Source organism: Sipha flava, unplaced genomic scaffold, assembly GCF_003268045.1.
Source record: "Sipha flava isolate LNK unplaced genomic scaffold, YSA_version1 577_pilon_pilon, whole genome shotgun sequence".
NCBI classification, from domain to species: Eukaryota; Metazoa; Arthropoda; class Insecta; order Hemiptera; family Aphididae; genus Sipha; species Sipha flava.
Window position 1 is genome coordinate 85,025 of NW_020273557.1, and position 13,483 is coordinate 98,507.

At 28.1% G+C, this 13,483-nt stretch overlaps 3 protein-coding genes across 3 annotated transcripts in view; 2 read left to right on the forward strand and 1 right to left on the reverse strand.

Moving 5' to 3' along the window:
* LOC112691235 overlaps positions 1–5,156 on the forward strand; it is a gene marked incomplete at its 5' end in the record, with an annotated part of 14,020 nt that extends 8,864 nt beyond the window's left edge. Inside the window, one exon of the mRNA XM_025565391.1 lies at positions 4,089–5,156. Within this exon, the coding sequence (XP_025421176.1) occupies positions 4,089–4,331 (243 nt within the window). The remainder of the gene's footprint in view (positions 1–4,088) is intronic.
* LOC112691239 lies at positions 874–3,154 on the reverse strand. The gene is made up of 5 exons (XM_025565394.1): positions 2,194–3,154; positions 1,742–1,867; positions 1,450–1,640; positions 1,121–1,178; positions 874–1,051 (listed from the first exon to the last, which is right to left on the reverse strand). Exons 1-5 carry the CDS (start codon positions 2,402–2,404, stop codon positions 987–989), a joined length of 651 nt encoding a protein of 216 aa, XP_025421179.1. The 5' UTR covers positions 2,405–3,154; the 3' UTR covers positions 874–986.
* Positions 5,157–12,503: 7,347 nt separating the features above from the next.
* LOC112691237 (zinc finger MYM-type protein 1-like) lies at positions 12,504–13,272 on the forward strand (the record flags this gene model as incomplete). The annotated part of the gene is given in 1 exon segment (XM_025565393.1): positions 12,504–13,272. A coding segment is annotated over 1 exon segment (536 nt), but the record flags the coding sequence as incomplete, so codon positions are not given.
* Positions 13,273–13,483: the final 211 nt, after the last annotated feature.

A 13,483-nucleotide genomic window follows, 5' to 3' on the forward strand; every position in this document is an offset into this window, starting at 1 on the left:
TTTTTTTTAATAATTTTACATCTTCCATATATGAAAACCTCAAGACACCTTACAGTTAATTTTTAATTCATTTTAGGTTTATGTGATTTTCCTATATTATTTCTATTTAATAATACAAATAAAATAAATGCAATATTTTTATTTTTAAAACAATAAAACACTTATTTTGTAAATAATATCAAATTCCTAGTAATCATTTACTTTATTTAAATTTAAAAATTATGTGATTTAACAGCTTATACAATATCAATATGTAAATTAACTAATTTAATGTATAATGAATAATTTATATTTAAGGTACTGTTGGATTATCTTTTTTCTTATAACTTTTGAATTTTGTATTGGCTGTCCTGAGTCGTTCAGTGGCTGCTTTTTCAAATTGAGAATCAGTAAATACTGTAGAAGAACTTTTTTGAATGACATCTAATAGTAAAAAAAAATAAAGAAATATTTATGAATAACTTATGGGTGGAAATCATATAATAAAGTACAATGAATATAATCATTTACAGTTAAGCAAATAATTTTGCAAGTGCAACTGAATTTTGAAACAAATTAAAGTATATTAAATTTACTTTGAATTATTTTAATTAGAGATGTTTCTTTTAATTTGGTCATGTCTGTTGCCCAACCACGGCCAATCTATGATATTTTAACACAATACTCGTCTGTAAATATCTTGTTCATAACTCTTTTCACATGATGTTTAGCATCATTGCCTCCAATATTTTTTATAAAAGATTCCTAAAAATAAATTTTAATCTTGTTTAAAAAATATGTTTAAAGAACATAGATAGTAATATATGATATTACCAATTTGGGAACAAACTCAAACTCATCATTGATCCGATTTTCCATTAAAATAGTTCTTCAGCATTTTTTAAGGGAAAATATGAAAGAAATTGTGAATCAATGCAGATAGAGGTATCATTAATTTGATCTTTATTTTTCGAATTTGCCTCCATTATTTTATTTTAGCAAAAATTCTATTTATCATAAGATTGGTGGAAATTTGTTCTTGCATAATACTCGTCAGTTTTATATCTAGAGCTTAAACCAATAAAAAAAAAGTATTTTGCTAGCTATAATGAAAATTTATTATAAATTTAATTGTACCTACCTATGTAGTTACTTAATGTGCCAGATTCCATAGTATGCTGTACACCAGTATTTTTAGACTATACAAATAAAAAAAGACTTATGTTTAAATAAATAAGACCAGTAAAAAATTGTTATTTGTTTAAATTCCATATATAAATTGTTTGAATCGTAATTAGACTATAAGCCATACACTTTGAATTTAACATTAATTATGCACATTGAATGATATTAAATAAAGAAATATGAATATTATATTATATAGGTAAGTTAATTAATTTTGTTTAATATAATCCTATCAATTAAAATTATTTTTATTTATATAAATTAAATTAATAGAATTAGCTGTACATCTGGAATAATAGGAGGTTGATGTACTGTAGTCAATTTATTATAAGGCTGATACATTGAAACTGGTTGATGAACGGCAGGCGAATCCATTGTTGATTGTTGTGAATGGTAAGGAGTTGTCTCAACTGTCTGTAAATCTGTGTATGTCTTATGTCTCTTATTTTGTACTTGTAAAGGTATTACACTAAATCCTAGTAACAGAATTATGCAGTTATGCTTAATTGATAATAGTTTAAATAAAATATGTAACTAAAATGGTTTAAAAAATAGAATAACAATTTTTTTTAATTACCTATACTATCATCACTACTACTATCTGTCAAATCAAATATTGTTTGTTTTCGTTTGGCTGGTAGTTGAAATTCTTCACTTTCAGATTCCTTTGCCACTCTAATATGCCATGCTTTTTTGAAATTACCTAAAATATTAGTACAGTTAAATACTTAAGATCATTAAAAATTAAAAAACTTCAGAAAATAATTTGGTAAGTTAATAATAAATAGGTAGATAATATAATATCTGAATTTATGTCTTATATTAACTGGTTAATAATTCCCCTAAGTCAAATAGGTACCTACCTATATAAGAATCAAAGGAAATTAAATATATGAAAATGTAATGTGATGTAGGTAGGTAGTACCCAATATAACTGATTCCTTTTTATTGTTTATTAGGATTAACTTATACCAGTTATTTTATTTTGTTTTATTTACATAGGTATAATAATTAAGTTGACATACATACCATATGTTTTATTTCCTCCAAGTAATTTGATCTCGTACTTGCACCACGATTGTTCTGGATTCTTAGCTTCAGATATTTCCAAGCTGGTAACATGGCCAGCTAGCCAATAACAATACTCTACATTACAATTTGTTAAATTGAATGTCTCATTTTGCACAAGCCAGTTAGTCGGTACTACACTATAGATATGCAAAATAAAACTATGACCCATGTCGTTTTATTCTAAAATAAAAAAACATTTATATACAGCTACATGACGTAAATGTAAACCTTTCCATGTATTTATTTTATTAAATAAAGAGAAAACATCGCACTCGCATGTGTTGTCTCAGTCTTATTTTATTTTAATATTAAAGCTAAAAACTAGCAATACGGAAAATTTGCAGTGTTTCACACTTATACGACTTGTACCTATATATGTAAGATGAAGACAACACATGTGGCGTGGCGTTTTGAACTTACCTTTTTAGTTGACATTTTACAATGTGTATTATGTATAAAACGATTATATAACACTCAACAGTTGCGTAAATGCGTAAAATAAAAATAAAACAGTGATCACTGATCAACTCCATACGTTATGAGTGATAATATTTTCGTTGCAGTTTTGAACAGGCAGATGGGTCAGCCGTCGCGCAACGTGATCCCCGCGCTTCGGCGCGTCAACACACAACAATAACATATTATATATACTCATAGGGGTTTTATTTTATAAATTTATGGTCCTATAATTCTCTCAGTTTTCAGAGAAATTCTTTCGTTTTTATCTTTTAAACGATGTATTTGGATTTCGTTTTCGTTTATTTTTAGTAATGTTGTGGTTATTTTCCTGGAAATCATTGATGAAGGTGACCTACCGCGATGATGTATTTTTGTAACTTATTTCTTGGTTAATGTCTTAATGACTCACACAGACAAAGTTATAATAGTTATTATTTAAGTAATGTTATAATAATTATTAAATATAATTTTATTTAAATATAGTTTTTGTACAGCGAAACTTGTGTAATTTTACAAATAGGTATAATTATTTGTATTACGAAATAAAACAGTTGAATTTGAGAATACTTTATTTCATAATATTCAATACATAAGTACAACAAATCGATATATACATTTATTGTATTTATCATTCATCAAATAATTAATAATGAATATAGGCTGTAATTACGGTCTTGCGCTGATCGCCGACGTTGTGCACGGTCTAGTTTAGGTGCAGCTACACGGGCAACGCGAGTCGATTACATGTAAGGTTACATGTGCATCGAGACTCTCAACGTGTTAATTCATTGTAAAAAACATAAATAGGATGTAATTTTAACATTATTATTAAACACCATGATAATAAAACATTTTCATGATATTTTAGGATTACATTAATTTGATGTATATATTTTTAAACAATATACATTTAATAATTGTTAATTCACCGAACTTTTTAAACTTATTTCTTTTAAACAATTATTTAACATAAATATAACATCTAAAAATTATGTTAGAAATGTTACTTAAAATTTTCATTTTTAGGATGTTTTAAAACATCGATTGCACAGTGGGTAATATACAATCATACTTGTTGAGTTTTAATCTAATAACAGTATTTAACGAAGTGAAAAATATCAAATTAGTTGTTAATAATTATAAAAATTACATCCTCTAAAATTTTACGTCCAGGGATGAATCCCTGTCTTCAACCCCCTAGTTCTACCCCTGGGTGTATACACTGTACACGGTACGCGACCGTCGGGGTGGCAGATAGTGTTAATTTGGTTTTTCGGACACGACTGCCTCCGGGCAAGGTTTGAATGGCCGGTACGTGCCAGACAAGCCTAATCATCATCATTTATCATCACTGATCATCTAAACACTGATTACCGTTGTCACTTGATCGGCAGGCGAGTCTGGTCATCGTTCAGCAGCAGCCGTGCGCGCAGCAGCCGGCGGACGTGTCACCGGACCGCATGACAGACGGCTCGTTACGCAGGGACACGACGTCCGTGCGGCTGGCCAGAGTGCTGCACCGCATCCAGATGCTACAGGACAAGTGCAAGACCGGCCATTTCGTGCAAGGGTGCGGCGATCAAATGGAACAGCAGTTGGTCGCCATACGCGTCTCGATGCGCGACCACCACGTATGAGACCGGCTGACGGGCGTATCCGTGTACTCACGACCCCACGCTCGCGAATGCTTTTTCGAATAAATGAGAAATGTCGAGAAATGTGATAATAAAAATAAAACACCACCGCATTATTGTTATCCCCCAGCCGTACAATGCTCATCGCTGCATACGCATCGACGTTAGAATCGCGGTGCGAGCAGTGGCCGACTGAAAGACTGTCAGCTCCTGGTCTTTTTTTTTTTGTTTGGGGGGGGGGGGGGTTCCGCAACACCCTATAATTTATCCACGAAATTCAATCGACAACGTCTTCCGACTTCATCGCGTTCGTACAATTGTTGATACAAGCGAATTCGGATTTTAAACATAGTTCTTACGTACACTCGTTTGCTTACGGGCGTTAGTCAAGAGAATAAATAAAAAATAACAAAAACGAAGTTTTTCAGTCACCCAAGCTAACATTATAAAGTAAATAAATAGCAGTTTTTTATATATTACATATTTCAATTTCAACGTAAGTGAATAACAAAATAATATATTCTGCATTGCCCTGTGAGAAAATACAGAATTCTAACTACTCTGCGAGTACCATTTTAAGACCTCAAATGTAACTTCTCAAATCGACTTCCTTGCAACATCTTATTGATTACACGCAATTAATTTATTTTAAATTTATGCTTATGCGATATAACTTATATCGCATAAGCATAAATTGGGTGAATAAATAAACATTGGCGGATAGGTCCACAGGAAAATCGGGATTTTCCCGATAGGCCCTCGCCTATGCTTAATGTTGATGCCTCTTCCTGACTTCAGTCCCATGAACATCAATCTAGAGTCTATATATATATATATATATATATATCTAGAGTCTATATATATATATATATATATATATATATATATATATATATATAGACTATATTAAACTTCAGTCCTAGATAACTACATTAAACAAATTAAAAATATCAGCTTTAATATTAATTATAATTAAAAATTAAAAATTACACATTAAAAATTAATCTTTGATTAGAACTGGCAGCGTTAAAAGACTGGTTATCGTTATCATATGATGCGAATTGCCAATTGATGTCGGTAATGCTGTAATGGACATGATATTTCATTTCCATAGTGCCATGTATATACCATGTAAATACCAACTTGATAATAAAATCGTTTAGATTATTATTTTTCTATTTTTAGTAATAGATTTATTAACATTATTTGTTCATATTATTGATTACTTGTGCCTCCAAATTATGATGGTGGACATGGTGTCATTCAGTCGTTGTTTATAATATGTAATGCAGTCTACGTAATAATTTTATTATTTTTATTCGTAATTTTAAATGATTTCTACTTACGATTATCAACTATGCCAAGAATATTTGAAAGTGTTTCTTCGAAGAGAAAACGGAAAGATTATGAACTATTATGCAAAATATCAAATGACAGAATCCAGAAAAAACTTTGTTCTGGTTTATATAAACAGATAATACCAAAAACACAAATGGTGTATTACGATGATCTTAATGAACTAGTTACAAGACTCAATCTTTTAACATATTCTCAAAATGCAGGTAATACAGGTGTTAATAACGAAATTATATCTATTTTAGAAGAACTACGTGAAAATAATATTATATTAAAATTAATATTAAATATAATGTAATAATTATTATTATATATTATATAAGCTAATTTAAAATTGTTGTATTCCATTATCATATCATATAAAGATTGATAAGACATATTATGTTTTATCTTTCTCTATTGTGTTGTGTTCTCTCTCACATTTTTATTATAATTTATTTTTACTTGTTTTAGTTATTCCTAAATATATTAATTACTTTTCTTGTTTTACTTGCATCGTGTTGTTCTTTTCATATTAAATTCAATTAATATCAAAAATAAACGTATATTATTTTTAATAATGTCTGCATTAGAAAATATAGCAAATGAATTGCATCAGTCTGCAAGAAGAACTTTTCCGAGACTGAAAGTTATTACACAATTTAAGGACGATCTTTGGCAAGCAAGCTTAATAGATATGCAATTACATTCTAAAAAAAGTAAAGGTTTTAAATTCAAATATTTAATACAAGAGGTATGTCTAATATTTAAAAAAAAAATAAGCCAAAGTTAATACAAACAGATAACGGTACAGAATTTTACAATAATCAATTTAAAGATTTAATGAAAAAATATAGTATTAAACATTATTCAACTATATATATATATATATACACTACTATATAGTATAACAGCTGGAATAGTAGAACGAGTTATTCGAACAATAAAAAATATAATGTTTCCACATTTTACTGCAACAGGATTATGGAACTGGTATAATTCTTTAGATAAATTAATTGAAAGTTATAATAATACAATACATAGAACAATTAATTGTACTCCGCTTGAAGCTAGATCAAATTCAGATAATATACAATATAAAACTATTATTCAAAAAACATATAAAAAACCAGATTTAAAATTAAAAATAAATGACAAAGTACGAATATCAAAGTATAAACATAATTTTAGTAAAGGATAAATTGGACTACGGAAATATTCACTATTGTTAAAATTTTAAATACAAATCTAATAACTTATCAGCTAAAGGATAGTTTTAATAGTATAATAACCGGTTGTTTCTTTAAAGAAGAAATTAGAAAACCAAAATTTCATAATACTTTTCTTATTGAACGTATTTAAAAAAAAAAAAAATAATAAAATGTATGTTAAGTGGTTAGGTTATAGTTATAACTGTAATTCATGGATAAATATTAATGATATTGTTAAATAAACTATGAGAATTTAAATATAGTCTATAAAGTAATTTCAATATTTATTTATTTATACTAAGTATTTTAATATTTACAATTATAAAAATTTGTTTAATATATTACATAAAGCAAAAATACAAAACATTATATTGTTTATTTAATAGTATATATAACTTTAACATGTATAAAATAACTCATTATAAATATAGAATATAATTTACAGCTTAAAAACAAATATTATAAAATTATAAAACAGTATATTATTTATTTAATAACATATATATTTTAGGTAAGTGCAGATTTGCAGCTTTAAACAAATTAAAAAAAAAAAAAATCGAAAAGTCAACACCACGACAGTCCAAGACGAAGGCGATGACGAATTAGCGTAGTGTCGACATAATATAAACCACGAAACCAAGACATATACTGATCGCTTACAATAGATTCACCATGGTATCTTTGCGCATCTAAAGCGCAAACAATAACCTTCCGTAATTCGTACAATTCGTTAACATCCATCAAACATATGTCAGATCATTTTACGTGTAATGGCTTGTTTATTGGGCAACGGGTCTATGCGGCATATCTGTTGTATGATTAACAAGTGGATAACAAAAATTTAACCTAATCGAACACATATTATAATTTTAAACAATTAATTAATATAATTAAAGCTTTAATTATAGCTATTAAAAAAAAAAAAAAAACGTAATTTAATATTTAGCTTTTAATTCATTACGAATCTCTTATCATCATCTGCATTAAAAACTAATTTATTAGTGGTTTTTGAAAAAATTATGTTTATTTGATTGAATATAATTCATATCACGATATGCTATTATTTTATCAATCGATTTATGTTGAATGTGTGCATCAATTCTTCAATGTATTAATCAATTTTTAAATGTTTATCAATTACATATTTTTTAATACCTTTAGCTGTTTTAATTACTTGATCACCTACACTATACGCATAGAGTTTTGGTCGTAATGTAATAAATTTTAATATAATACAACCTTTTAACTCATCTTTTAAGAACTCTGGCTGATTTTTTCGATCTTTGCTATAACAATAATGGTCTTTAGGAAAATTTGATGTGTCGAAATATGAAAATAAATCGTCCTTAAAAAAATTTTCCGTTTTTATTTCATAAACAAGAGAATCAGTATCAGTATAAATAATATTTAATTTATTTTCATATTTTTTTTTTCATTACACTATAATTAAAATTATAAATAATTGTTTTAGAAATATCTAATATAGCAAACCCTACATAAATCGTTTTATCGAATTTAATTGTTTCTTAATACATGTGAACTGCCATTAAATCTTTTGAATACATCGTTCTGTCTTTAAAAAAAGGTTTCCTCATTAATTTATGTGCTTTCTCTTTACTAATAAATAATTTAATCGACATTTCTTACATTTTCTATACAATTTCCAAAAATGCTATTAAATAATAGTTTCTAAAACTGTCTTTCAAATTCATTTTCGGATTTGGCTCTCATATTAGTACAATGTTCAACATATGATGCCATCCATTTAGATTGTTTAAAGAGGATTATTATATGAACTTTTGTTACATTTATACCATTAGCATGAGCTTGTTTTAAATTTCTATAATGAACCACATAATTTTTTTTCGGAGTTTATGTTGTGAGAAGTTTTATCACTTTAGAATTTGGTGGATAAGGTAAAAATGGGAATTCGTTATGTATTTTATGTACGGATTTAGAATAATCAGTATCTACCTCTAGAATATATCCATAATCAGAATTATCGTCGATTTTTGTCACATCTAATGTTAAATTTTCAAACCATTCAAAATTCTGATAGAGTAGTGCAGAAAGCATAGACTTTCCATAAAGATTTATATAGTCTAAATAAGCTATCCATGTATTCGGTTTATTTTCATTAAAATCAACATTTTCAATATTTGGTATATTAGCCTTTACATATATTTTAACTGACTGACAAATACCTCCTCGTATCCCTCTTCTAACATAAGTTGCATATTATAACATTTAAGCTGTTCTAATTTAACCTCTGTATGTTTCAACATGCATTCGAATGCGAATCCTGGTGCAGTTATAAAATGAGAAGCATCTAATTTAAAGGTTTGTAAACAAAGATCTCTAAAATTTTCGAACACATCTACAAGAATATAAACATCACACAATAAATATAAATTACTGTACTCTAATAAATTTTTTATATTAAATACTGTAGTGAACCGGTCTGATCAGAACTGACTCAAAACGTTTTATGACGAAGTTACCTCTTGTTGCAGTAAATTACACATCCGTTGAAGTAAAATAAAAAAAAAACACTGTTTAAGTTATAAATGTGAATTTAATATATTACTGAGAAACAATATAACGGTAGCCCGATAAGTTAACATTTATAAGTTTAACCGTATCGGTCTATTCTTAAGTCTGGTTACATTATATCTCATTAAGCATTGAAACTACGTCCCTATTTATACACAGATAGTCGGGCGTAGTGCGTAAAAGCAGTTTAGAACAAAGAAAAGACTCAAGGCTGTTTGTTGTTCTTTAAAAACAAAAATAATATTAATCTTTCAAAAATTTATACGAAAACAGCTTTACCCGTTTAACTTGTTAGTTATTATAACAAAAATAATATTAATATTCTTACTGTCTAATGTACCCGTTTAATATATTAACTGATAACCCGTTTCCAAGTATAAAGGTATTTTAAAATCTAGGTGTTTTCGACAACGCTCAAGGAAAACAATTCAAGGTAAGGTTACAAAGTAGTTTAAGATATGACGTAGTGACCTCGGTTTCCTCCTCTCTAAGAACGATAATCCTTGATTTTTGTAAATATTAAAAGGTCTGTTTTAACTTTGGGTAGAGAGGTGAAGATTATTCTTGATCCTCTTCATTTAAGTCCCCTGTTCTTAATTGAATTGGTGAGTTTGGTGCTGTCGGTGCGTTTTGTTCATTTCTAAATATTAATGAAATGCATCACTCCATTCCTCTTTCCTTGTATTGTCGTAATTTGGTTAATATTAAGTTAATGAATATAATTGTAAGCCCACAACCTTCAATAGAAATTGATATATATATATATATATATATATATATATATAAGAAATAATCATATGATTCCATATGTTGTTTAATCGTTTTAAAATCGGCTGTGTGGTTGTTTATAAATTGTAAGAAATCATGTTCTTCTGAAACTTCATTTAGGTCGTCCATTATATTGTTAAGTATGTCTTCGTTTCTCATTATAGCAAGAGAGGTCCAGTTCCCATTATTTGTTAGTATGGAATTCGGTATGAAATCAGGATGTTTTTCCTGGTTCGTTTTACCTGGTATGAGTATATCACGTGTGGCGTACCCTTTACAAGTTTCGTTGAGGCGTAATATCCCAACTCCTTTTATTGCATGGCTGCTGGACTCTTTGTCTGCATCGCATGTGATGAAAAGTGTTTCTCCGCTGGAAACATATAACCACGAGTTTTGAAACTGTAGAATGTGAAAAATTGTAGTGTTCATCTGGCAGTTTCTAATTTCACAGCTGTTTGGTATTTCTGCTGGATCTTGTAAAAGTTGTACATCACATATAAATCTTGTACTACGCGGATGTAATGGTAATTTAAAGCTTGGGAAGCTTAGAAAGCTTGGAAGCTCTTCTTCTACATGGTGGGTATCATTGACAGAGGAGAATGATTTTTCCACTATATCACAATGAACTTCCAACACTTTATTTTCTATCACAATTGGAGAGAATCATTTTGCTATAAATTCTGTAATATATTCAACACCTAAAGAATCACATAATTGTTTATCGAATTTAAAATAATGGTCAGATTTGACTAATATCTTATGATCTACAATATTTAATTGCACAGTTTTTGGAAAAAACGCATTTAATTGTTCAATCGAGTAATCAGTTTTGTTCAGGGTATATAACATTTTCTCTGTTTATATTGAACCCTCAATATCATAGAAAATGCTTGTAAGTTTTATGTTCGGAGATTTTATTCCTAAAATTTTACTATTATTTACCGGTATAAATGAATCATTATTATTGCTATCGTACTCAAGCCCTAAAAATTTTAACAAATCCTCATAAAAATTGAACTTGGCAAATTTATTAATTTTAAGAATATTATTTTCTGGAATTATTTCTGTAGTATTTGTGTGAGCACCAAAAATATTTAGTGTATTAATATATTTCTCGAATTGTTTGATTGTATCATATAATAATTTTTGTTCAATGTATACTCGCTTATACGTTCTTTCCACATCACTTCAAAAGAACAATCTCTTTCGATATTTAAGCAGAGTTCTTGTTAAAACGGTTTTTCAACAGGTATCAGGGGCGTATTTAAGGGGGGGCTAGGGGGGCTGTATTTGTTTGTATTATGTTTATTGTATTTGTATTACTTAAAAAGTAATAATATTATAATTAGTATATATTTGTTTGATTAGGTTAAAAACTTGGCTTAAACGTTCAGATCAATCAAGTGTACTTATTCCTAATAATAATGCAGATGAAGATCTCGCTTTTATTTGTAATACTTTGAATAAAAATTTAATTATCATACATGATGATCATAGAGAAAATGAAGTAATAAATTCGGCACTGATATACTGGAAATCGAATAGATCAGTTGTTTGTATTTTCCACGAACAAAATCATTGGCGCCCAGGAATTTTTAATAATAATAAAGATTCTAAAATACGTATACATAATAGCTGTATATACTATGAATTTCCATCTCAACCAAATTTTGTTAAAACAAATATAACTGAAATTAACAACACAAAAAATGATAAATCTTGTTCAACTAATATTAATAGTAACAAAATAAATAGAAATATCATTGGTTATAATAAGAAAACTATAGATTTAAATTTTGATGTTAGAAAAATGGAAATAAATCACGAAAATATTTTAAAAATAATGAATCAGATAGTCACCGGTAGATTTTAATAAATTTTTTACAATAAAATATGCTCACATGCAATTAGTGGTAGATAATTATGAAGAACTCATAGGCGATATTTTTACAACGAATTATACAATTGGACACTGTGCAAGTCAATGTTTATATATGAGTAAGGGGATTGCATTGAAATTCAAAAACATATTTCAGCAAGTAGATATTTAAAAAAACAAAATAAGCAAATCACAGAAGTCGCTTATTTAAAAATTAATGACAGATGGATAATTTACATGATTACGAAAAATAAATATTATAATAAACCATCATTTTTAAATATTTTGAAAACGTTGAAAAATACATTACATTCATGTCAAATGTCACACAGAATACCTTACTAAACATTTTAAAAGAACAAATACGTTCTTCTATATTCGATGAAATTAAAATGTCAAAAATGTTTTCTATTATAATTGATACTACCACTGATGTTGCCAATCTTGAACAATTCACTTTGATTGCTAGATACGTTTTTGAAGGGATTATTCAAGAAAAACTAATTTCTCTGGTAACAGCTGAAGATGGAACGGGTAGAGGATTATTTGAAGTTTTTTGTAATATTTCTGAAAAATATGATTTGAAGTGGAAAGAACAATTATAAGCTCAGTCATATGACGGAGCAGCATCGATACAAGGCGAATATTCAGGTCTCCGCACAATGATTCAGCAAGAAAATCCAAGGGCGAAATACATATGGTGTTTTGCACATCGCTTAAATTTAGTTATCGTAGATACAGCTGATTCTAGTGTACACACTAGACAATTTCTTGGTGATCTTCAAGCATTAATTGGATTTATGAGAGCTAGAAAGAGAACATTGGAGTTTGTTAAGTACCAAAAACTAATTTATCCTACTGAAAGAATACGTAGAATAAAATCATTTTCCACAACGAGATGGACTTCTCATGACCGTGTCATCATTGTTATCTTTGAAAAATATAAAGCATTATATGCAACTTTAGAATGTTTACTTAAATCAACTGACAGAGTAACATCATCTGGTGCAAAAAATTTCTTGAACGTAATATCATCGTTTGATTTTGTTATAACAATGATATTATTAAGAAAAATATTTTCAATTACAACACCACTATCGAATTACTTACAATCTAAATCAGTAGACTTTATTGAAGCACTGCGTTTAATCAATACTTCTAAAGAACAATTAGCTAAAATGAGAAGTGACAAAAAATAGTGTTGATTATCATTATATTTATCATAAGATTTGATATTTAAATACGTTAATACATTTGGTATTTTCATTTTATCTTACAATTTTTTATCGGTTTCTCCGTTCCAAAACACTATTACGGGATGTCGGCGATCAGCATGCAGATACCTTACCATGTGTGTTGTAGCATTGATTAAATAAGTATAGATAGCTCACGCAATGATAAATATCGGA

Coding starts and splice junctions, on each gene's coding strand:
- LOC112691239 (XM_025565394.1), bottom strand. CDS start 2,404: ATGGGTCATAGTTTTATTTTGCATATCTATAGTGTAGTACCGACTAAC. Junction 1,179..1,449: donor AACCTCCTATTATTCCAGAT/GTACAGCTAATT, acceptor TTATTTGTATAG/TCTAAAAATACTGGTGTACA. Junction 1,052..1,120: donor CACATTAAGTAACTACATAG/GTAGGTACAATT, acceptor TTATTGGTTTAA/GCTCTAGATATAAAACTGAC.